Source organism: Urocitellus parryii, chromosome 1 (genome assembly GCF_045843805.1).
Source record: "Urocitellus parryii isolate mUroPar1 chromosome 1, mUroPar1.hap1, whole genome shotgun sequence".
NCBI lineage: Eukaryota > Metazoa > Chordata > Mammalia > Rodentia > Sciuridae > Urocitellus > Urocitellus parryii.
The window spans coordinates 211,989,853-212,015,935 of record NC_135531.1 but is presented as its reverse complement, the minus strand read 5'-3'; the positions used below and the strand labels follow the sequence as shown (position 1 = coordinate 212,015,935).

General features: G+C 39.6%; 1 protein-coding gene across 2 annotated transcripts in view; it reads left to right on the top strand.

Moving 5' to 3' along the window:
- The window catches only part of Acvr1 (activin A receptor type 1), a 121,284-nt gene that overhangs the window by 72,809 nt on the left and 22,392 nt on the right, over nt 1-26,083 (top strand). For both annotated transcript variants that reach the window (XM_026401468.2, XM_026401469.2), the window contains 3 exons: nt 16,687-16,950; nt 19,057-19,268; nt 22,755-22,854. In XM_026401468.2, the coding sequence (XP_026257253.1) occupies nt 16,687-16,950; nt 19,057-19,268; nt 22,755-22,854 (576 nt within the window). The remainder of the gene's footprint in view (nt 1-16,686; nt 16,951-19,056; nt 19,269-22,754; nt 22,855-26,083) is intronic.

The following is a 26,083-nucleotide window of genomic DNA, read 5'->3' as shown; positions in this document are numbered from 1 at the left end:
TGCCAATTTTCAAAAAGTTGCTTAGAGGTAGTACTACTCCTTTTGAAAGAATAAAATGTATTCATAATTCTCTGCATTTGTATGTAATTTCTTTTAGCAAGTTGTTATATAACTTTGTATATCCATAAAACATAAACATGCCTTACTGTGCATCAAGCTGTGCCCACTCTGTTTTAGAAGGTTCCTCCATAGAGAGTGGTGCTTACAGTGTGAATTCAACCTCCTTATGATAGGTGGGACAGTAAGGCTAAGTGAGGGACATTAACCAGTTATAAGTTCTTTGGGATATAGTGTTATATTTTATATAATTGATAAGTTTCTAGGGAAGTAACTGGAAAGTTAGTGTAGCCCATACTGTGGGGACATCTGTGCTTAATCTTCTAGAATGGATTTTGTTATTTTTTAAGTTTATACTATTTGATCTATTTCGACTTCCTTTTCATATTCATTGACATACATTGTGCATCTTCAGTATCCAATATTATGGCCAGTAGTCAATGTGACACTTGAAGTGTAGCAATGGAATTGAGATGTGCTGTAAGTGTAAGGAACAAACTGGATTTTTGAAGACAGTGAAGACGTAAATTCCACTTGTTTCTTTTTTTACTATGTTGAGCAAATTTGGAATTACATAAGGTCACTAATATTTTGTTTCTCTTGGAAAATGGAGCTATAGCCCACTTTAGATATTCAGTGTGTAGACGCTGCTCTAAGCAATATTGTTAAAGACTTTGTGATAATATGACACTTGTGTCAATTAGTGCCAAGGATGTTTGAAGAAAGTTTTCCACTGTGGCAGTGTGGAAGGGATTAATAGGAAGAAAAGGGTTTCTATGAAAGCTGACAAGATTTGTTGAGTTAGCAGGGGTTTTCATCTGGGGCGATTGTGCCCCAGGAAATAACTTGGCAAAATTTCTAAACACATTTATTTCAAATGAGTTTCTAGGATTCCCTGTCTTCTTTTAAATTACTTAACAATTTGATTTTTTATTGTTATTTTTTAATCTAAAGAATCTCAGGACTAAATTCTCTCCAAATGTCTTATATCTTTCCCTAGGTGCCTTATCAGTTCTTTGTGGTATTAAGTAGTACCTTTGGGTTTACACTGGCATCATGGACTTAAGTGTGATGTAGATAAGATAGAAAGAAAAAGGAGCAGAAGAGAAATTGAGGTGGAAATGTAGTATAAAGAGAGAAGGGGGTTGGAGAAAGAGCGGGAAAAAGAGAGGAGCAAATGGAATTTATGGAAATGTCAATAACATCTCTATTGGTTGTTTTTTCCTGATCCCAGCTCTTAAGCTGCCCAGAGAGTCCAGCAAATGATATTTTCATGCCACAGTAAAAACACAATAATGAAACTAGTTTATCTGGGCTGATACAGGAATGAATGGCCACTAAGGTTTTGCTATTTTATCTACCACCACACCACCACCAGAATGTTTAGAAATATGGACCAGAGTGTGGGAAAGAGTGTCTCATCCTTTAGTTGAAATGCTATCTTTTTTTTAAAAAAGAACATGCAGTGAGTGCTCTGACCTAGAGTGCTCCAATCATAATGGCCATTGCCTCGTGCTGTCCTCTCTCCCTGGCTCGGCTCCATGTTGACTGTCAATAGCATATTTTATGAAAGGCACTCTTGTTTTAATGTATGTATGTACCAGTACCTTTTTCTTAACACAGAAAAACTCTGTTTGTAATATACTGTAATGTACTCAACATTCGTTGTAAAGCAAATGTTAAGTATAAAATACTTACCCCAAAGAGGTAAATTCCAGGGAAGACAAGGAAAACATTTTGTAATAGTACTATAGCTTATCTGGTACTGAGCTTTATAGATGACCAAGTTTAAAAGAAAACAGGACCCATATTTAATGTTTACAGAGAAGAGGAACCAGCTTATTAATTGTGTATCCGTGATATTATTGATGCTAGATGACATTATTGGGACCTAAATAAAAGTCATAGAGGTTTTTTTTTTGTTGTTGTTGTTTTGGTACTGGGGATTGAACTCAGCAGTGCTTTACCACTGAGCCATATCTCAAATATTTTTATTTTTTATTTATTTATTTTTATTTTGAGATAGAGTCTTGCCAAGTTGCCAAGGGCCTTACTGAATTACTGAGTCTGGTCTCAAACTTGTGATCCCCTTGCCTCAGCCTCCTAAGTCTCTGGGATTATAGGTGTACACCACTGTGCCTGGCGATATTTTGTTCTGATGTATTTTGTAATCCATTAAAAAACAAACAAGGGTCAGACGTGGTGTCATGAGGCTGTAATCTCAGCTACTGAGGAGGTTAAAGTAGGAAGATGGCCTGAGCTCAGGAATTCAAAGGCAACTAGGGCAACAGAGCAAGACCCCCACCTCCAAAACAACCAGAGAAGGATGGGGAAAGGGTGGTCAGTGTATACTGAGTTATAGTTAGACAGTTCTGGGGTTCTGTTGCACAGTAGGATGGCAAGTAATAACAATAATGTGTATGTCAAAGAAAGCAAGGAGGAAGAATTTTGGATGTTTTCACCACAAATAAATGATAAATGTTTGAAGATATAGGTGTGCTTACCATGATTGAAGCATTATGCATTGTGTAAAAGCATCAAAACATCACTTGTCACCCATAAATATGTACAAATTTATGTGCCCTCCTCCAAAAAAATCAAACCAACTCTTCCTCCTTTGTCTCCCCGATTTTTTTTTTTCATTGCTGAAGACCAAGTATTTCTTAAACAGTGATTAGAAATGGTGATAACACTTCAAATGTAGTTCCAAAATCATGGACCTACTATTGGATAGAGTTTGTGTGTATTTCAGAAACTTTTTAAAGTTCTGTGCAACTCTAAATGCTCTGGGCAAAAAGGGACTCTTTTTTTTTTTTTTAATTGTTGTTGTTTTTGTTTGTTTCCAAATACAGAAAATACTGTGTACTGTAACGATCCCTTTGATGATTGCCCATAATATATATTTATTTATTTATTTATTGACTGCTTAATACATGTGAATTATTGGGCCAATCGCCTTATGTTATTATTTCCCATATTAATTAGTACTTATTTTTTTCTAAAAAAATTCTCTCATTCGATGATATGGTAAAGAAAAAAAAGTTATTCTGAACAAAAGAGATAAATTATAGTAACAAGAAATGAGAGCAACAAATTTAACACTGAGATGCTTCTTTTACATTCAATCACCCCTTCAAGAACTTCCTGAATCCTCAATAATGAGAAATTCAAAGAAAGGCTTATTCTATTCTTCCCCCCAGTGGCAAAGAGGGGCACCTTTGTGGACCCTAACAAAAAGTCCATTGAAGTTATCCCCTTCCTTCCTTCATTGGGTAATTGGGCTGGAAAGTCTGAGTGGCAATGGCTTTGAAAATACTAAAATCCAGTTAACTCAGAAAATAATTTAGGACCTAGCAGTCTTCTCTAAGACAGACCAAAATCTCTTGCAACAAAACTCTGCATAAGTCTAACCTCCCTTGCTATAATAAAATCTAACTGTGACTTATAAATCTTACAAAATGTTGGTTGTCTTGGCTTTAAAATATTTCCAAAGAAGCAATACTCCATTTGAAGTACTGGTGTCACCGTCTTCACCTGTATGCATTCAGGGACAAAAGGAAAGCCAAACCCAGAGGTTCTGTCTTCTCCCTGGTGGCATAATAGTAGTATTAGAACATGATCAGTCTTATTAGTGGGAAGGAAGGGAAGAATATACAGGTAATTAGGACTCAAGTGCTCTTCTCTGTGAAAGCAAATAAAACTCTTCCTGCAGCTAGAGTTGGGTAGATAATGAACATGAAAAATGATTACTGGTAGGAGAGATGAGAAGTAAAGAACACAAACCCAGCTGAAGGGGCCTTGTCATTTGCTATTACAAACTCTCTTCTCCTCTCAAACAGACAGGATTGAGCTGGATTCTAGCATGCACCGGACATAAATGAATGTAGATGTAGCTAACTCAGGGCGCGCGCGCACACACACACAAATGAAAATTTGAAGAGGATTAATAATGACATAAGCTCTTAGGGTTGGGGATATACCAGTGTAGCACAGTAGTAGAACACTTGACCAGCACAAGCAATGCCCTGGGTTCAATCTTCAGCACCACAAAAACAAACAAACAAACAAAAAATAATGATAGAAGCTTTTGAACACCACTCTTTAATATACATTGTTTTTTGTTGGCTGTGTAACCTCAAGCAAGAGCTTTCACCAATCCAAACACATTAAAAAAAAAAAAAAAAAAAAAAAGAAAGAAAGCAAAGAAAAACAAAACCCCCTGTCTTGTTAGGGTAATTGTGAGGATTACGGGACAGATGAGATGTGCAGGGCTATTTAACATTACAAAAACTTAAATTGTAAATGTTGGATGGAGCTGCACGTTTTTAAGATTTTTTTTATTATCATCATCATATTTTCTTATGTAATAAAGTGATTATATATGAGCTGGTGCAAGGAGAGCTAAAACAAAGCTTTCTGTTAGCCTCTCCTTCTTGGGAAATGTTTGTTTCCACTGTGGGTAGATAATCTGTCTGTCTGTCTGTCTATTTATCTATCTATCTATTTATCTTGGACAGTGTAAGAGGGGAGTGGGTAACACTCATTAAAAATTCAAATCAAACAAAATCAGGCATTGACCAGCTGGGAAAACAAGTTCAACATACAAGCTTATGAAACGCTTTTCTCGTAATTAAGTGTGGAGAGCCATGGGTCCTTTAGACAGGTCTCAAGAGTAAGAGATGCCATTTTCTCTACAGAAAAACTAGTAAAATAGGAAGCATGTAGGATTGTAACTTTCACCTTTAGGGGGAAAAATAGGAAAAATAAAACACATTTAAAAATTAATTTACAACCCTCAGAACGCTGCTAGCCCTTCTGTAACTTCCCTCTGAAGCTCAAGATGAACTCAAGCAAACTTCCCCAGATAATGATTATTTATAATAGTCATAATTACTCAGAACTCATGTCATTCCAAGATAGTGTAAGACACAGGGTGGGTTGGCTTCCCAACTTCTGACTGTGACTCATAGCTAGAAACATTTTAGACTAGGACCCAGTGTGCATACGGGACCCACACACATCTGAAAGGATAGATTCATGAAATAGTAATTACTCTTAGCCTTGTTCAATGTGCTCCTGGTTCTTCTCTTTCCTTAACACTATTCAGTTTCATCTCCAAAAGATGGAAAGAAACCTAGTCACGAGCCACTACATTGATTTCTGTACCCACGAATGGGTCAAAACCCAGTTTTTTAAAAAAAGACAACCTCGGTCTGCTCCAAAGAGTCCACTTTCCAGAAGTTCCTGCTGTCCTAAGGGGAAGGTTGTGACCACTGATGTTAGGTCTTCTGGTATGTTTGCCAACAACCCTGGCCTAGAACCTTTTATTTTTTCACAACTTCATGTAGCCCCACCATCCTGTCTCTCCAAGCCAGTGATTTGAGAGGAAGAGGGAAGTTTACATTTGCACCTTCCCAGCCTTGGTCATAACACTGTAACAGCTGCTGCCTGATTCTTATCAGCTGAATCTGAGCCCTGAGAGAGGGTGTTTCCTAGAGCCAGGGTTAATGCTGAGCCTAATTCTTTGTTATGGGTTAGAGCAGAACATGAACTTTCCAAGGAGATACGTATTTGGGAGGTGTGGGAAGTAGAGAAGGAATAAAAGGAAGAATGGAAACTTCTTTGCGGGGATGTGATGGTGAGATGCACTTTAAAAAAATAATAACCCTGCCTGTAGATTTTATTCAAATGAAGTACCATTGTCAAAACTGGCTGGCACTGGCAATGTCTGTGTAAGCAAGAAGGAGTTCTTGCTATTAATGAGTCATAGTCCAGTTGTTTGAAGCCTGGCTTACCACATGGTACTAATACTTTCCTTACAAGGAATACCTTTGACTCCTGTGGGGCTGGGGCTGGCAGTCCAGGGAGACAGAGTTTTATAGGATGAACTGGCTTTAGACCAGCAGAGGAGGAGGGACTAAGAAGGACATTTCAGGCAGGGGAAGGGTGGAGGCCAGAGACCATGGGGGACACCAAGTCATGAGACAGGATTAATTAGGGCTGAGTTGAGACCTGCAAGTAAGGCTGAGCCCTGTGCCTGAGGTGTTGTGTCTTGTATTCTGAAGGCAGTGGAGAGCTAGTGAAAGATTAAGTAGAGGCAATTTGTGTGCTTTGAAAGAGTGATGTGATGGAAGTGGATCCTAGGTCATGTCAAGAATAGAAGGAAAGGGAGTGAGAAAAACTAGTTCTCCTGCAGTTTGGGGGCAGGCTGACCACATGCTTCATTTTCAAACTCCTCCCAACTATAGCAACTAAATGGTGGCAAACAAAAACAAACTGTAGTTCAAAAAGTAGAACTTTATTACAGGTAGTTCACAAATAACGACGACAGCTGCGAAACAAGGATTACCTAATAATAATCCACTGCTAACTTTATTATGAAAACAGAAGCCTGGGCTGCTGACTTTTCTAGCAACTTTTGCAAGATACTTCAATCCTTCTAGCTGGCCTTTTGTTCCTGTGTTGCCATGGAGTGTCAATAAGCCCCGCTCAGAATAACCCAGGCAGTGAGCCGAGAGGTACAGCCTGCTTGCCAGCGTATTGGCTGGGCAGGTTACACTGTTTGCCTGTCTCCGGTCTTGGGAGGAGCGCTGGGCTGCTGGTTGCCGTAGCAGCTGTGAAAGGTGTATGTCTCTTGGCTGCCCAGAGTTTGAACTGCTACCAAAACTCGGCTGCCTCCTGAGCATGTGTGGCTCCCGATTGAGCTGATAGCAACTGAAAATAGCCCACTGAGCACCTGTCCCTGGTACAGCAGCCCCTGGCTGACTGCCTTGAAGGACAGTGTGGACTCACTTGGTAGACAGCAGGTGAGGTGCTGAGCAGATTGTAATGATTCTTAGGAAGATCTGGGGACTTTGTCCCTGCTTAAATGGGAGCAAAAATAAAAACAAACAAAACCCAAAATAAAAAGCAGGCTTTTGAGCAGGTCCCGTTTGACACTTGCGTGGTTAGTGGGTGGCCACAATGGCTGTGTTTGTACAGTGTGTCCTAAGACTCCATATAGTTCCCTTGTTCAACAAAACAGTGGCCCAGTACACTGAGAGGTGTAAGTTTCCTCTTGGAAGGGGATGTTTTCCTAAAAAACTCCTGGATGGCAGCCAGCCATGGTTTGTGTTGCATCTGCTTCAGAAAGGGGAGGCATTGAATTAAACTATTTAGTTTCATTTTATACCTGGTCTTTAATCTCCAGTGTTCAGTAGATAGTTTCTACAGGGTGTCTCTTTGCAAGGTTATTTCTCAGTAGACCAAATGTGGGGGTGCAATGGAGAATTAATAGAACCATAGCATGTTAGGAGCTGCCTGCTCCCCTTTGGGACTCCTTCCATTTCCTTCTGGACTTTCTTCTCCTCACTGGGCTTGCCATTGTTGGACAGGCTTGGCATGACAGTGTGGATGGAAGCAGGCTCTGGAAGGAAATACTTCTGAGATGACTGGTGGTATTAAAGCTACTATTTAAAAGTGACCCTTCATAGATACTTGGGTTATCTTTAGGCTGGGAGTGATCTGCAGCTACAGAAGCCAAAGGGAATCTGCGGAAAGTCTTGCCTGTTGCTCTGGCCTGGGTTTGTTTAGGTATTCTTGCTTCCCAGCCAGTGGCCTCGTGACACATCTCAGATTTAGCTGGCTTTCTTCTGTCAGGGTCTAATATGACTGTGGAAGCTGAAAATGGCTTGCCATGCCGCAGAGATTGAGACACAGGGATGGTGTGTTTGGAAAGCCAGTTCTAATTCCCAGCCCTCTGAAGAAATGCATTCTGCTTCTGCCCAGAGTGTAGGCACCTGGAGCTTTTCTTTGGACTTGAATGAAGAGGAATAAGCTCAAAATGACCCAAACTCAAACTTCTCATAGTGGCTGTAGGATCTTTATTCTCTCAATAATCAGCCAATCTTCTTAAATATGTTGAGTTTGGAGTTAATGAGTTCTTTTGGACCATATTAATTAGTCTGATAGGGGTAAGAAGATATGTGAAGCAAAGGTCAGGTGATGAGGGCTGGCATTACAGTCTTGCAGTCATGGGACTGAGGACATGGGATTCCCTGCTTCATTAGCCCCTCATGGAGTTCTGGACGGGACAGGGCCATGAGAAGTAGATTGGGGAGTCGGGGATAGAGAAGTAGCAGTAGCAGAAGCTTGGACTGTGCCCCAATTTTTCACTCTTTTAATTTTTTTACTCCCTGTGGTTTCATCTAGCATGGAATGGGCTAGTCTAGAAATCACCATGTCCCTTCCATTCTCTTTCTGTGGCGTAGGGTAGAGTACAGAGCTAGGGAAGAGGGGGGTTTCACTAATTAGGGGCCTTTTCACCTTTGGATTTGGGTGCCACAATGCCTAAGGCTGCATTCCAAGACTGTTGTTAAACAAACTGGAACCCTGCCCAGCATTTGAAGGGTTTATCTGTGTGGTTTGAAAGCTTCCGGAAAGGGTGGAGGTGTGGTAAAGGCTTGTGATGGTAACTAGATCCAAGGTTGGCAAACTTGTGAAGGTCGGTCCCTGAACCCCAGAGGAAAGGGTGGAGTAGGGCAGGAGAGGAGAAACAGAGGTGTAGAGCTGGGCTTTAAAGGCCCTGGTGGTTCCCTCTCTGCTGTTCTGCTCTTTATTTAAGGTTTCCTATGAAACCAAGTTTCAATTCAGAGCCCAGGTAGGAAGCTCTGAGTGGTAGGCCATGTACTCCCTGGCTAGCCCAAGGAGACAAGGGAACACACCAAAAATGAGTTAGCCAAGAGCAATTCCCCTTCCTGTACTGTGAGCAGAGCTTCCAGCCTGAGATGGTGAATAGATGGAAACCTAGAGAAGGAATGACTTTTCTGAACTGTTTATAACTCACTAGAATGAACTGCTTTTGCCTTCCTTCTGGCTCTGTTATTCTCCCTAGAACTGGAGCTTTGTTCAGACATGGGCATTGCTTGTTATATGTGGGGAGGAGAGAGTATTTTCTGGCCTATGAAAATATTCCACAGTAGGCAGTTCCCCTCAGTCGTTGTAATCATTTGTTTCTGTGAAGCCTCATTTGGAGAAGTTTTAAAGACAAAACACAGAGGGCATTACTTTCCTCTTATGTTAAGGAGTTGCGTCATAGGCATTGCTGTGGTAAAGCCAAGTCTGTACAGCATTCAGAGAATCATTAAAAAAAAAACAAAAAACCATGGAAAAGACAGGCCAATATTGTCTTAGGTCATTACCCCACAGTGTTGTTTAATTTGTTAGTCACTTGAACACGGGCTAAATTTTTGGCTTTGAAATAGAAGGTGTGGCTGCTGTAATAGGCTTAATTTACAGGGATTATTTCAGAGACAAGGAGTCAGCCCAGACACAAAATAAACAGATGGCACTTTTTTTATTTTTTCTTCTTTCTCAGCTTCAGCAGTTCAAATGCAGGATGACTTAGGAATCCTTATCACCTTCAGCAAAGCAAGAGGAGAACATGATGTAATTCGCTCTTTCCCACTCCCTGCTGAACTTGCCGTTATTGTACTGATGGGGGGAAAAAATGGCAGCAAAGATCAGGGGCAGCTTTTCCTCTGCTGAGCAGCCAAGTGCTGCAGGCATCTCTGTAAGCTGACTGGTGTTGAAGGCACTTATTGTGTGTGGATGATCTTGATCACCATAGCACTATGGTAGCCCAAAGTCCCCAAGCAGCCAGCCCAAAGAAGACCAGCCACAGAAGCCCAGCTGTTCTAGAATGTATTAGAGTTCCTTATTTTAGGAACTCTTGTGTTTTAGTTCTTTCTTCTGACAAACAAACAAGCTAACGAAAAACCTACTGTACCACAAAAAGTACTAATTTGCCACACATGGGAGCCCAGAGTAGTGAACAGATGTGATGGTACGGCGGGCCTCTCTAGGGAAGAAATGGTTTGCACAGACATGCTGGCCTGGTGACTAAGCCTTGCCTTAAGTTCTGTGCTGACATTTGAAGACTTTATGGGCTCAAGTCGGCTCTGAAAATTAGCATCAGGTCTCTTCTCACCTCTGAAACCTTTCTGGGAGGAGAAAATTCATGCTGTAGCAAATATGCCTCAGGCTTGTACTTCTGTCAGGCACAAAGGCCGTGGCTGGGTATGTAATGGTGACCCAGGCAGATGCAGTACCCACCTTCACAGTGCTTGCAATCTAGAGGAAAGGGCTGGGCATTCAATAGCCATAAGGACACAAACCTGAGTTTCCACAAACCTGAGTTTCTGAAGGGGGTTTCTTCTTTACCTTTGGGTGCGTGAACAAAGTCTGCTCAAGGAAATATCATACAAGGTAGGATGTGCATGGTTGATAGGCACTGACCAGGTGAATGCAGCATGAGAGGTAGAGACAAGCTTTCAGGGTGCAGGGAATTCTATACCTACAGGGCCTTGGATCCTGAAGCATGAAGAAGTCTTCTGAGAGCTGCCAGGGACTGAAGAGGATGCTAAACAGCAGGCAAGGATTAGGCTGTTGCCTGTCCTTGAGAGTGGTAGAAGGCAGCGAGAATCAGGCTTATGCAGGTGAATGAATGGGGCTGCCATTCACTGCGTTAGGGAATACTGGGGAAGAGAATGTTTGGAGTGGAGGCATCATGAGTTCAAAATCATAGACATTTTTGTTGTTATTCTAGTTTTTAGCTGTCTGTTTGAATGCCTCTATTCTTTTATAATCCTAGAGTACATTTTCTTCTTGGCTTTACAACTTTATTAAGTATCAGTTTCTTTGATTAAAAAGGAAAAAGAAAGTGAGTTCCCTAAATGAGTGTTTATAATGAGAAAGCATCTGGGCACTTGGGGTATTTAATCCCTGAGCATATAGCCTGCCTTCTTGTCAGAGGATCAAATGCCCTTCACTAGGCATTCCGGATGGACCTTTGTGCTCCTGTCTTAGGAGCAGGCTTGCTGGCAATGAAACCTGGCATTACAAAATCCTTCCTTAAGCCTTTGTTTAATGCCAGAGATTTCAAATGCTTGCAGATTCTGGAGAAGTGCCAAACTGTGTTCCGGATTAGAAAATGATGGAAGGAGTCCCATAATCTATAAACCTAATATAAACTGCCATTCCAAGTGAATGAATTGTTTAGATGGTTGGAAGAAGGCCAGGAATATTTGGAGCTCCATTTTTAGCCAATGTAAGTTCTGTGCTATTGGACTTTTATAATTACAATCTAATTACTGCATTATTATATGTGCTACTTTGAGGTAAGACTGTAAAAAATTCAGCTTGTTTCTTTTGCTGACCCAAGGATGGATCATAGCTACAGGCTGGTTTACTTGTAGCATTTGCTCATTTGTCTTGTATGAAAGATCTTAGTGGGAAATGTGGGCTTTTATGCACCATTTAGAATGATAATCAGTTTAAATGCCTTAAAGCATTATAGAGTGCATGACTGGGCAGGTGGGAATAGATAAGTCCATAGTATTGTGCTTAGATTGCCAAAGTCTCAAATATAAATATGAATACTTTTACTGTGACATACAGGATTATCCCAGACTACGAACCGTCTTTGAAAGTCCGTGATGCTCTTTGCTCTGCCTCTTCCTCTGCCAGTCTAGGATTAGTCTTAGGGTAGGTGTGTCCAGATGGCAAGCTGAGTATTGCCCAGAACAAGAAAAATCTTTTTAAAGATTTGGCCGTGGTAAACTGCTGGGATTCCCAGCCTGCATCTCTGGTTTGCAGAGCCAGTCCCCATCCTCCCCCACTCCTTGGCCTCCCTCTCTATAGGAGGCAGCCTCCATTTGTGGTCAGAACTCACCGCCTTTCCCAGCCAGCCCAGGCTGTGAGTGTTTTCACACGGCCCTGGTTCCTGTGATACAAAGGGCATATGGAGCCAGCCATAACACTGAGTAATGCTGGGAGGTGCCTTCTAGAACAAACAATGTGGGTGAGCTCTGCAGAGAGGGAATACCTCTGGCTTGACATTTAAACTACTGAATTATTTAAATGAATGTCAATTAGGTAGAGTAGACTTGCTGCCTTCTGCCAGGGCACTTCCTGGTTATTTGCACAGGCAAGTGTAAAGTACTTCATATCAGATATGGTGCTTCCTGTCTGTGCTGTGGAAAACCCTTCACAGGACACAATTATCCATTCTGTGGTGTTTCTTGATGTATATTATATTTATATCCCAGCCCAAGAGCTTAGAGATCCACACACTCTTCTCTGTGGCCCTCAAAGGCTGCCCTGCCCACACGTGTTATGGTGACTCCTCAATTTGACAAGACAAACTGAGTCATGGACATTTTGAGGCCTGCTATATTTCTAAGAATTGTGAATACCAGTATCTGGGAATATTCTACCTTGTTTTTAACTTTCTTTGTTGATTTAATAATCCTAGCTCAGAAAATCCTTTTGGCATCTCTTCAGATTTACCCCGTCTGTCAGTGAAATTGCCATGGTGACATTTGACGTGTGTGTGTGTGTGTGTGTGTGTGTGTGTGTATGGGGGGTAATTCTTATGTTTTTATGAATTTAGGATCTTTCTTTATATTTACATGTATATAAAAACCCATACATGAAGGACTCTGCTCATTAGTTATATGGGAATGTACAGATTAAAAAGATAAAAGTTTGGGTGAAGAGCAAAATGGGAAGAAAGTCGTGATGGTCTTGTACTTTTGTATTGCTAACTGCTAGACTCGACTTATGTTTTTTCCCTGTCAGAGATTAAGTTGATTATTACATTTCATTAGCAGTCATTTTTCTTTGCTTTTTTTTCTATTTTTGAATTTTTTTTATTTTGTCCTGAGTATGGAAGGTAAGATATGTAAATCCCAGTTTTAGATATCTTGTTGCAAAGAATCACCAACTGAAAGATAGTCAGCCTCCTGGTCTTCTGAACACAATTATGGAAGTATATGGAAGATCCAAAGACAGTATTTAATAAATGAGTGAATTTCTTTGACTTAGTGTATGATCCCATGAGATCTGATTAAGGCTAGTGTTGCTTCACGCCTGTGTACATTGCAGAAGTGGGCACAGTAAGTTGAATTTTACTGAAGATGGTATGCACTTGAGGCTGCTGTCTTCTGGCAGAATTCTTTAGGTTACAGTCTAAATATCTGCCAGACTCTCTACACATCCTGTCAAAAAAACTAGAAACCTTAGAAAAGTAGTGACCCTTCCTGCATCTGAATGCTTAGATAAATAAAGAAATGGGGTATATATACTCAATGAAATATTACTCAGCTTTAAAGATGAGTAAATTATGGCATTTGCCAGTAAATAGTTGGAGAATATCATGCTAAGCAAAATAAGCCAGTTCCACAAAACCAAAGGCTGGATGTTTTCTTTAATATGCAATGCTAATTCACAATAAGGCAGGAGGCACTGGGGAAGAATAACGTCACCATAGATTAGGTAGAGGGAAGTGATGGGAAGGAAGGGGAAGGGCTGTGGGGATAGGAAAGATAGTAGAATGAAACAGACATTATTTATGTATGTGTATATATATATACACACATACATATATATATATATGACTGCATGACCAATATGATTCTGCAACATGTACACCCAGAAAAATGAGAAATTATATCCCATCAATGTTTTTATCAAAGTGCATGAATGCATTCTCCTGCTATGTATAAGTAATTAAAACAAATAAAAAATTAAAAAAAAATAATAAAAAATTTCCAAACCCCCAAAATGGACCCCAGTGCAGAAGCTAGTGCCTACAAGTGTTCATTTGGCACCCAGATCACTTTATCTAAAGGTTAAAAGTATTTCCAATGGCAGGTTAGAGCCCTATCTCTGTCTGAGAGCAGGTGAGTTATAGGTCACTTGATTTTAATTTTTGGTAAGGACCTAATGAGAGTTTCAGCAGATTTAATTGCCCAATTCAAATTGTCTAAATAATTCTAGAAAGTAAGAATCAAATAAAATAAATTAAAAAATACTTTACTTTAAAAAAAACTGTTCAGTTGGAGAACATGTTAGAGAAACTATTATTGTTGTTATTTTTTTAATTGCTTTTTTTTTTTTTAAATTACAGCCATAAAGTCTCATTAAGTCTTTGGTAGCTTGGACTATCCATTTCTTTTTTTTTTTTTTTCCTTGTGGTGCTGGGGATTGAACCTAGGGCTTTGTGCATGCAAAGCAAGCACTCTACTAGATGGGTTATATCCCCAGCCCTGGACTATCCATTTCTATTATTTACTGATTTATTTATTAATTGATTGTGATATTGGGGGTTGAACTCAGGGCCTTGCACATGCTAAGTATGCAGTATAATGCTGAATGACATCCTAGCCCCTAGACCGTCCATTTCTATAGGATCAAGAGCGAGAAAGCCCTCTGTAACCTAGAACTACTTGTTTGCTGTTGCTATTCTTCCTCATGAACCTTATTGCAGTGGGTTGAGTATGTTGTACTCTATCTATTATTAGTCCACGAATAACTACACCCTTACTTTATTTTCATTCTACCTCTTAATCTCAACATTAACTCTTCATCCCCAATCCAGAGTCAGCAGGCACACTTTTTACTGTGTGTTCCTTAGGTATTGTGGACATCTGTGAATTTTAAATTTTTTTTTGATATTGGGGATTGAACTCAGGGGTGCTTAACCACTGAGCCACATCCCCAACCTCTTTTTACATTTTATTTAGAGATGGGGTCTCTCTGAATTACTCAGGGCTTCGTTAAGTTGCTGAGGCTGGCTTTGAACTTGTGATCCTCCTGCCTCAGCCTCCTCAGCTGAGGATTACAAGCGTGTATTACCACATCAGGCTGATCTTTTAAAAACACTTAGTTTTTAAACGTTTCAAATTTGTATCAACTGTATTATTTGAGTCTTAAGAATATAGTCATTCATTTCCCTGTTGTAGATCAGAAATAAATCAATATGATACCATTAACTCACCCCACCCATCCTTTTCCTTCCAAATAACCATCACCTGTTGGGCAGCATAGTTGGCAGCCCTCAGTCCAGCTTCATGCCATTCAAGAGTGGTGAGCATGTCTAGACTCCCTGGAAATATTATCTTTCAACTCTGTTTTGGCAAGTGTAAACTTTTTGCCGGATTATGTCAGCAGATATATATGTTTCTTATCCTCATAGAAATAGATTGGTGCTGGAGTTTCTTTTGGATTTCTCTGCTCAGAGAAAATAAAAACTATCTCTTTGCTCATTAAAATTTTTGCTCATTAAAAATGTCTGAGGGCTCTTGATTCTCAGGGGTGAGACTGGTGACATACATAGCACTGTCAGCGACTATTTTGGATTTTCTGCTTTCAGGCATGTCTTTGCTTTTTGGATGAGCCCCTTGTGGTTTTCAAAAGAACTAGCAAGTCAATTATAAATAGAAGGCTGTGTCTGTGTGTCTGCATGCACTTACTCTGTGGGACGAGGCACCCACATGACAGTGGGCAGTGAACTATTTTTCCACTTCTTTGAAGAGGGAAGAAGAAAGATTAAGAACACTTTTCTCTTTTTGAGATAACCCACATCTCTACACACACCCACACAAATCTGTGTAAATGAACTTGACATTTCAAAGACCTCACCTTCAGGTCTTCTCTTGAAAGCACAGCCACCCGACCTGTTATTTTAAGAAAGAAAGCAGTTATCTTACAGACCCACAACTGAGGGTTCAGGGATTAGAGGGCAGCCTGTCTATGCCAGAGATCTTTGGAAGGTACTCTGCAAGCTGAATTTCCTTATATGAACGGTGCTTTGGTGAAAGTAGCCTTAGCTAACTAATCAGTGGTCTCTAGTACTTGGCTGTTTACATTGTATCTTTTCTTTCTTTGCCCACTAGTGGAAACGGTTGGAACAAGCAAGTTCAAACTTATCATTCCAACAAGGGAGGGGAAAAGAGTGATATGAAAAATGGAACTGCAAATGGGTATTTTGAAAAAGAGACAATTAGGAGGTCTGATTAAGTGTACTTCTGTTACAATGCATTTCTATCTTTCCTTCCATTGTAACCTGGACTCACCAGGTGCGGGATATTCCTTTGGTCCTACTTGTTAGCCTTAGTGTTCAAACATTGTTCCATTCCCTTTGTCTCCTTGTGCCCTCATCCTGGATGCTGGGTGCCCCCATTTTTTTTTTTTTGACAGTTGAAAATTAGGCAGTGGCTCTGAATTCTCATTTTGATCAATGTAAAAATGTGAGTGTTATTACTATAGAAAAGTTAGTCTAGACATCTAACTGGAATTATTGGTAACCTGGATTTATAGCTATAGATTGCATTATACAAGAATAATTCTGAAGCAATCAGGTTCTGAAACAGCAAAGTCAGTATTGCGTATTCTACTCATCAATGAAGATTTTTGCAGCAGGAACTGGTGTTAATAGCTGTCATATATTTAGGAACTGTTTGGGGAATAAAGTTAAGGTGCTGAAAATTGTGTTCCAGCAAAACATTTTATTTGGATGCAAAAACTGGGGTATAAGCTGGAGGTAACATGGAAGCCACAGGGAGAGAACCTCCTTGCCAGAACTCCATGGACCCGTTTCAGCTTATATAAATGCATTCATAGGGTGAGAGGTGACTATTTGGTAGTTGATCAAGTGATGAGGCCATGAAATGTGGACATAATGGTGATGACTTTCTGCTCTGTGAATGTGTTTGGAATGGTCCTGGAAAAACTACTGTGGTTCCCTCTGTGGGAGTGAAACCCAGACAATGATCTCTTTTTTTCCCCATGCTTTTCTCTCCTTTGCAGATGAGAAGCCCAAGGTCAACCCCAAACTTTACATGTGTGTGTGTGAAGGCCTTTCCTGTGGGAATGAGGACCACTGTGAAGGCCAGCAGTGCTTTTCGTCCCTGAGCATCAATGATGGCTTCCATGTGTACCAGAAAGGCTGCTTCCAGGTGTATGAGCAAGGGAAGATGACCTGTAAGACCCCGCCATCACCTGGCCAAGCCGTGGAGTGCTGCCAAGGGGACTGGTGTAACAGGAACATCACGGCCCAGCTGCCCACTAAAGGTCCCCGTGCACTTTTCTATTTCTAGATGAGGGTTTTGTTAGTAGTGTCCTGATCTGTTTGGGTTAAAGATCTTTGCAGGCATGAGGCTCTCCTCCTACTCTTTGAACCAAGGTGATGAGCCATATAGAAGGTTGCTTTAGGTGAGGAGGAAAGAGGCATGGCCCTTTAGAATCTCAAAAGGAAGATGGACATATCTGAAAAAGTGACTAAGGTGACATCCACTCTGGGAAGAGATTGACCAATCCGTTCTCTTTAGGTCACCACCAATGGGTGTACAGCTCTCTATGCCACTTTCTATTAAGGGGCTGTGATATCTTTTATAATTTCTGAAATAATTCCACTTAGTAGACACTCATCTCTAGGCCACATGTGTAGGGAAGAAGAAACTGTGCTTGAGTGGAATGCTCTTTCCTCTTTATGAGGAAGTTGGCAAACGGACTCCCTAACCTCCTCCCAGATCTGATTCTCCAGCTATGGCTGAATCTAGAAGCCAGATGAGATTTCTCACGAACCCTGTAGTTTATGTGGAATCCTTTCTCTTGTGTATTCATTACAGATTTCCTGTCTTCTGGAAACCAGGGCTCTGAAACTGTTTTCCCATTAAATGAGCCCTAGACTGTCAAGCCCCTGCAAGTATTACCATAGACTCACTCCAAGCCAAATTTATTCTCTTAATGCATAGTACATTTTTAATAGGTATAATTACTTAATTTTGCACTCAAAAAAGAAGAAAAAACACAAAAGGTGGAGGAGTAAGAGATACTACTAGGAGGATTCACTGCTAGAAACAACCAACGGGAGAGTCAGAAAAGCAAAAAAAGCTGATAAGGGATCACATTACAGAGATTTGATGACCTTACGGCAGATACAAAGGGTTCAATTATGGTAAACAAATAGGGCTGAATAATAAACGGTTTTAAAATGAGAGATCAGATATTTAAAATATTAAAACTAAAGAGGTACTTCTCTTGCACTGTGAGTTAAGTTTTCATTCATCAAGTGGAAAGACATGAAGAAAGGTCTGCATTCACATAACAATGATTATGTATGAAGTTCCTTCTCTGTAGAACACTCTGCTAGATTCTAGGTTTAACAGAAGATTGACTGTCTTTATTTAAGGATTTTCTAATCTGAGGGGCTACAATATTTATAATTCAATGTTATATTTGATTACTTTTAAACTTGATCATGCAAATGACACGTACCATGGGAGATTGTGTACATTAAGTCATTGTTTGGGCTTAGAAAGTTAGAGAAATATACAAAGGAAGTTCAGCTTGAGAGTGCATTGCTGAAGGGGCCAAGGACATGGACACAGGTAAAGCAGATGTGCAGGAGGGCTGGACTTATGACATAATGTCATAAGGGGTCTGATTCAGAGGTAAGTGTTGTTTGGGGATCCTTAAAGTGTGGACCTTCACTGTCCAACCAAAAAAAAAAAAATAATAATAATTTAACTCAGTAGGCAAGTGGAGATCCATTGTGAATATCTGCATGTGTGATAGGTGAAATGTTTGAGTGAATGCACCAGTGCTTGAATGGGTACTGTAATAATGTCTGGACGAGGGAGTGAATCAGTGAATGAATGTTTGAGTAGGTGACTAAATGCACAGATGAATAAATAGCTTCTGAGACAGGAATCGTGCTGTAAAAAGATCAATGAGAATTCAGCAGTAGACATTCTCAAGATATATTGAAGAAAGAGCACAGATGGGGTAATTTGGTTTTAACCAAGATAGCACTTTCTCACAGGGATATTACGGTATAGTGTCTGTAAGGGCATCTTTATATACCAAATCCAAGTAAATAAGAGTAATATCAAGATTTGTGTAGTAATTTACATTTTAAAAACACTTTCACACACATTAATTAATACAGTTGATTCTCAGTGGAATTTTTTTTTCAAACTCCAGTTACGTCTAATTGAATGATGGTTTAAATGGCTGGGCTATTGGCCAGGTATTGAGAGAAGTATCTTAGTTTTAGCACTTTGTGTCTTGTGAGACTATGTGGTCAGGATCAGGAGCTACTTGGTTATGGTTATGCTAAGTAACAAGGAAACGGTGATTCTGACAGCCCATTATCCTTTTCTCCCCCATCTCCAGGAAAGTCCTTCCCTGGAACACAGCATTTCCACTTGGAGGTGGGCCTCATTATTCTCTCTGTAGTGTTTGCAGTATGCCTTCTAGCATGCCTGCTGGGAGTGGCTCTCCGAAAATTTAAAAGGCGCAACCAAGAACGCCTCAATCCCAGAGATGTGGAGTACGGCACCATTGAAGGGCTCATCACTACCAATGTTGGAGACAGCACTTTAGCAGTGAGTTTGTGACCCCACGGGGAATCTAAAGCACAATAAAGATGGCTGAAGACACTTCCATATTTCTGGCATGAAAAGTAAACAGTGAATGGACACACACACCATTGGTCACTTATTTCCTAAGCAAGCATATGGTAGCATTTGTCTCCCTTGCATGAAAACATCCATGTTATGTAGATACAGAAGTAGAAAAGGGGATTTATTTTAGTAGATTGTTTTTGTGGGGGTAAGGGGTAAAGAAAAAGGGACAGAGAATGGTTGGTTGCCTGTAATTTTGGAGGGCTTAGAGTTGGTATTCTGTTACTCTATTTTTAGCGGTAAAAGTGCTTTTTAAAGGAAGCACTTTTACTTAATATTAAAAATCAATTTCCCTTGAGATTATTTCAACACCCTATAATTTAAGACTTTAAAACTTGACATCCAAAAAAGCAGCTATTAAATTTTTCGTGCTCTTGTGCTGCCCCCTTGTGGAGTGCAGTCATTTGGCTAAACCCTGTGGACCAGTAGAAACCTGTGCACCACATATGGAATTTTAAATTTTAAAGTAGTTACCTTAAAAAGGTAAAATAAAACAAAAGAGTAAAACAGGTGAAATTGATAGTCTATTTAACCCAACACATGTAATTTTTATCATTTCAACCTATAATCAATAAAAATAATTGAGATATTTTAGTTTCTGAACTAAGTTTTCAAAATCTTATGTGTATTTTACGTATACATTTACTCAATATGAAAACCATTGTGTTCATACATTTAATAATCACTCTTGTATTTTTTTAATGACAACATGAGTAGTGGCTGCATTCCTTAGTTATTTTTAAAATTTCATTTTGTTAATTTTTTGTACTACAGATTGAACCCAACAGCATTTAACCACAGAGTCACATCCTCAGCCATTTTTATTATTTATTTTAAGGCACGGTCTTGCTGAGTGGCTTAGGGCCTTGCTAAATTGTTGAGGTTGGCCTTGAACTTCTACTTCTCCTGCTTCAGCCTCCTGAGCTGCTCGGATTATAGGCATGTGTCACTGTGCCCAGCGTCAAATTTTAATTTTAAAGAGACTTTAAACTTTAGAAAAAGAAGATCATTTGCTGTAAATAGAAGCTTACCATAAAGCATAAAAGAAAAATAATTAATACTATTTACATGGATACTGTGCTATATCTGATACCTACTTTGATAAGGGCAAAAATTTATGGTACAAAAGAGGTGTGAAAGACATGCAGTACCAATAGATTCTTTGTCATAATCCATTGAATTGAAAGACAATCAAGGCAATATCTTTCTAATATGACTCAGTATTATTTAATGCCATGCCTGTATATTATCCATCTCATCTTGTATTAAGTCTTCCTTTGCTAGAGACAAGCTTCAAAGTGCCTGATAGTTCTGCAGTTAGGCTTGCCCTGCAGCTTCGTTTTTTTCTGGAGACATGTATCTTCACCAACATCAGTTTTTGTAGCACCAGGTAGTGCACGTGGACAACTGCAGGATCCACCTTACTGAGTCACCAGAACATGGGATGGTGGCTGAATAGGCAGGAAGCATCTTGCCTTGCTACCTGCCCCATCCCTGGGCTGCCAGTCAAGTGTACTTTTTTGTATGAAAAAGGGGCAAAAATAGACATTTGTAGCTTTCCTTTACCAATCTATTTAAATTATATAGAACTAGGAGAAGAGGAAATAATGACATTTTGTTTTGAAAAGTAGAGAAATATAAATTTTCATTAGAAATTTACTCAGAACTCCATTCTAAGCTTTAAGGAAAATTAAATGAGTTTATTGAGTTAGCAGCAAGAAGATGTAAGGATGAATCCTGACAGAGCTTCATCAAAGCAAGATTCTAAAATAGATTAGTCAGAACTTTATTCCTCAGAGCTGCTAACATAACTAATTATCAAGGGTAATAATTGAAATATCTAGTAGTATAAATTACCATTTAAATAGCTTTTAGGATTTTGAAGGAATGAGAGTACATGCCAAAACAGTCTTCTAAACTCAGCCATGTCAGTTGACAGCATATCACGATATAATAACATAGAAACCTACACAATTTTTAAAACAAATTGTCCTTATTGGTCTATATACTTGCTTATTTAAGCAGTCTCCTCCTTGATGTGATTCAACAAAGCGCACCCTCACTTTACCACTTACCTATGTTGAGAAAAGAAGTCTTGAGATCCCAGATTAAAGGACATACTTATTAGTCTTTAGTTGATTTTTTTCATCTATAAACCTGTATTTAGAACTAATATTGTGCATTATGAAAAAGCAACACATTTAATTTTAGCAGTTTAATTTTCAGAATTATTGTTCTTAAAAAAAAAGTTGAATAGACGGGAAACCCCCCCCCCCCACAGCACATGAACTCTACCTCATCTACACTCATTTTTCTTGTTGATTATCTTTTTTTTTGAGTGGTTTTTTAAGGGTTCTGAATTTCTTCTGTTGGATATTCAGCTTTTGGTAATTTTGCTGATCCACAGTACTTTGCAGTGATTCTCAGAGGAAGTAAAGAAGGTGAAATTCACAGAAATCGATGCATTGCTTTAATAGGGCAGCTGAAATGTTTGAGAAAGGAAGAGACTTGGAGAGTGTTAGCTCAACATTACTGCAACCTTACCACTGTCACTGTGGGCACTATATTATTTACTATAGATAATCTACATCTGTTACCAAAAGACTTGTGCTTGTTGGTTTATGCTGACAATAAGAAGGGAAACTATGAATGAACCATCTAGGAATCCTTTTGCCAACATATTCATTTGCAGGAGTCAATTTGGGACCCTGGCTTTGTGTTTTTATTGTCTCGCCACCCCCCCTCCAATTTGTGATTCACATTTTTAAAAAAATGAGAAATAGGTATTAATTTAGTAATCCTTTTATTCCTCACCCAACTAAAAGGTAACCTTATCCAGGGAGCCCATTATTGCTTGAGTGGACCAGTTTAATCATATGGTTAATGAATGGATATTTCCATGGCCAGTGTGACAGTTGTTTGTTCAGACTCCCAATTTGTCTGTTCCTAATTAGACTTTCTTGTTAGTATGGTAGCTAAAGTGGATCATTTGATAGATACTTCGTGAGCAGAGCAGAATATGGTAAATTATACCCAACTCTTGGAGTTGAAGGGATCCTATACCCTTCTTTTTCCATTGCTAGTCTTTCTCTGTTCAGTCCTGCTTCTTAAACCTTTTGATTTGCATCTTTAGATTGCTCAGCTTATTTATTTATTTTACTCTAAAACTCTGGTCGTCAGAAAGGTGCTTATCCTTCAGGAAAATCTACCAGGCATCGGGAAGAGGGCTGACTTCTGGTTTTTCATAAGAAATGAAACCAATCCTGCCTCTGGTGGAGCTTTGCAGGCAGGCCCATGGCCATGTGCCCAGGATTGCCACTTTCCACATGAGTTACAGCAACATGTTTGTAACCCTTGAAACCAGGAGCCATCACTCAGTCATTTCTTTTTCTCTGTCTTAAACCACAGGATTTATTGGATCATTCGTGTACATCAGGAAGTGGCTCTGGTCTTCCTTTTCTGGTACAAAGAACAGTGGCTCGCCAGATAACACTGTTGGAGTGTGTCGGTAATTCTCCCCCCCCCCCTTTTTTGGGTGAATAGTAGGTAATGTTAGCTGTGGTGGTATGAGAAGGATAGAACTTGCAAAGTCTGCTTCTGGTGCTTATTGCTTCCTTATTAAACTTAGGCGATGTCACACACGTAGCTCACTAAACTTCAGGAGGCGTGGGATGGTTGTAGCTAGTGTAGAGAACACCCAGTCAAAGTTTTCATTACATGTGAACCCTTTGGGATGGTGGCAATGCTTGAAAAGTGAATTGATGATGACTGTCCCCTACTGCAGGTATGGAATGATCCAAGGTAAGTCAGTATTTGGATAGTGAAGTTGTTTATTGCAAGTCTCTAATCTCTCTCACTCTCCCCCTTTCTTGAAAAATAATGATAAATGGGTATAATTATATGTCAATTGAAAATTTTAAAAAAGTACTTTTAAAGGTTTTTAAAGAACCGAAATTTTACCAAAGGTACTTTTGTAATTCCTTTATTTACAATAGCTATGTGCATTTTTATGGCCTTTCATTTTCCCCATATGGGAACATATTTTTATGTTGATATAATCATGGAGCATGATTTACTTTATGCCCCCTTTTTAGTTTTAAGCTCACATAGCTTTTGTGTATTTGCATACATCAGAAGTAGTCTTAAAGTGTTTCTAAGAATCCACTGGTTGAGTTTACAGTACCACTTGAAAAACGATTTTGCACATATCACTTCTTTGTTTTGAGTTCTCAGAATCAATTCCCAGGAATTGGGTTTTTTTTTTTTTTTTGTCAAAACTTGTGATTAACTTATTGTTTTATATTGTTCTACAGAAAAATAGTGTAAAACGCTTTTTAAAACTTTTTTTTCAATACTGGAACTGAACCTAGAGGTGCTCTAGCTTTGAACAATATCCCAAGCCCCCCACCTTTTTTTTTTTTTTTTTTTTTTTAATTTAGAGACAGGATTCACTAAGTTGCTGAGGCTAGCCTTGAACTTGGAATCCTCCTATCTTAGGCTCCCAAGTAGCTGGAATTGGTGTGTACCACCATGCCTAGCAAATGCTTTTTTAAAGTCCTAATTTTTGTTAGTTTTAACATGGGGTGTGTGTATTTGCAGGGTGCATGATGTTTTTCATTGATTACCCCTTCAGATGCCATTCAGGGATGGCTACGGTAGTGATAATGGCTTAGTACCACCTCTACTTTCCTCCCAGTGCTCAGGGTTTCTTTAGACAGTTTGGGGTGCCTGTCCTCTCATCCTTTGGGGAAGTGGCTGATTGTCATCCACTGCCTTGGCAGTTATCCTGTGGGTTTTCTTTCTTCGTGTTTTCATGGGAAGAGGGATATCCCAAGCTCAGGATTCGAAAAGAGGATCCACAGAAGTAGGAAGAGCAGTGACTGCTGACTGAGGCACATGGGTGATGGGCAGCAGCTTTGTTCACTTTTCTTTAGTTCTGAAGCTATCATAACTGTCTCCCACTGTACCTGTCTCCTGCACAGCAGACTGAGAATAGAGCAGGTGAAGCCAGAAAAACCCCAGATGTGCTCGTTACAAGCAACCAGAGTTGTCCTCTTATACTCACCAGCATCCTGTTTGATTATGAACCTGGGTGTCTGCATAATGGTGTGAAGGCAGTGATGGGGGATGTGCACCTGTCTCACCCACCCTCTATTCCGATCCTGGGGCTGCTTACCCCTCACAGTTGGCAGAGATTAGATCCAGAGTCTGAAGGGCCAAATAATATTGTACCTTTAAAAATATAAATGATTTCTTGTTCTATAGATGTTCTTCAGCATTTTTTTGCGATAGTGTGAATTTAATTTTTACATTTTTGTTGGGTTGGTGCTAAAGATTTAATGAAAGCAGTGATGTGCATTCATGTGGTACAGCTTTGGATAAAAATATATGTGATAAACTGCATGGGTAGCGTGTTATCATTTGTGTTTCAAAAACCACATGAAGTTGGATCAGGTCGATAAATGCCCAAATTTTAGGTGCCTTGAGGATCTCCTTTGGGGGCACCTGGCCAGGGCTTTTGGAAAACTCCACTTTTATAGGGGCCTTCTGCTTGTGATTGCTTTGACAAAAAAAACATTTGACAAAAGCATTTGAAATTCATTGAAATTGATTTCTATTTTAATTATATCTATCTACCCTATTGTGGAGGGAAAAAAAGGAAGGATTTGAAGCGACTTTATGTCCACAATTCTTTGGGCTGTTTTTCTTTCCTTCCTAATGAAAGAATGCAGGTGAAGGGCAAATAAAAATACAAAATGGAACTGTAGATAGGAAAAGATTAGCATATCATTTTTCTGGCTTCCGATTTTGTAGCATCTTTGCTCTAGCCCTGGTCTTAAGTTACAAGGGCTGAGCAATTGCTGTGATTTGATTAATAAAGTTCTGTATTAAACAGTGTCTGTTTAATACAGAATTCTATTAATTAGACCCAACAGTGGCCCACAGTGAGTACCTATTGGCCTCTTTTAACTTTCTTTTGGATTAATCATTGGGGTTTCATGGGAACATTGGTTCCTAGGGAGTCTAGATTTAGTGGTTTTGAAGATATTTCAGGGGTGTCACTTGGACAGATCTGCGCTCTCTCCATGTTTGAGTTCTTCCTCAGTGGCTTCATTTTTTAGCCAGGGACTATATTCCTGCACTGCAGGTGGTTCTATAGCTGCTTATTACAACTCTGTGATCCCAGCCACCACTTGTCTATGCAGAAATCCCCACTCCCCTGTAAGTTGTATCTCCTCCTGCCTCTTTGTTGCCCAGGCTGATTATACCTTATGTTGATGCCCATAGTACTGAGGTAATTACCTCCTCCCAAAACTCCCTGATCACCCCTACCTGTAATTAAAGAGAATGTGAACATGTCCTTGACAACTGACACGTATATGACTTTGGCAGGAGGGGACTGTAGACTAGACAGGTCAGACCCCAACTAATGTCACTGTGTTTTTAAAAATGTATTCTTCAAGTGGTCTTTTCAGCATACCGGGTTTGTGGCATTGCAGGGGTTGTCTAATAAACAAATACCCATGACCAATGTCAGAAATCAAAACGGTTGTGGGATTATGTGTTTAAGACTGCAAATCCTCTTTAGAAGTATATCCTCCACCAAGAAAGCCTGTAGGGATGGTGGTTGTGAGGTTGACGATCTCCTATGTAGCTTGTGTTTTGTTATCTTTGTTTCTAATCTGCAGAACACACATCTTAAATTTAATATTCTTTTTTTGTGAAAAAATGCATAC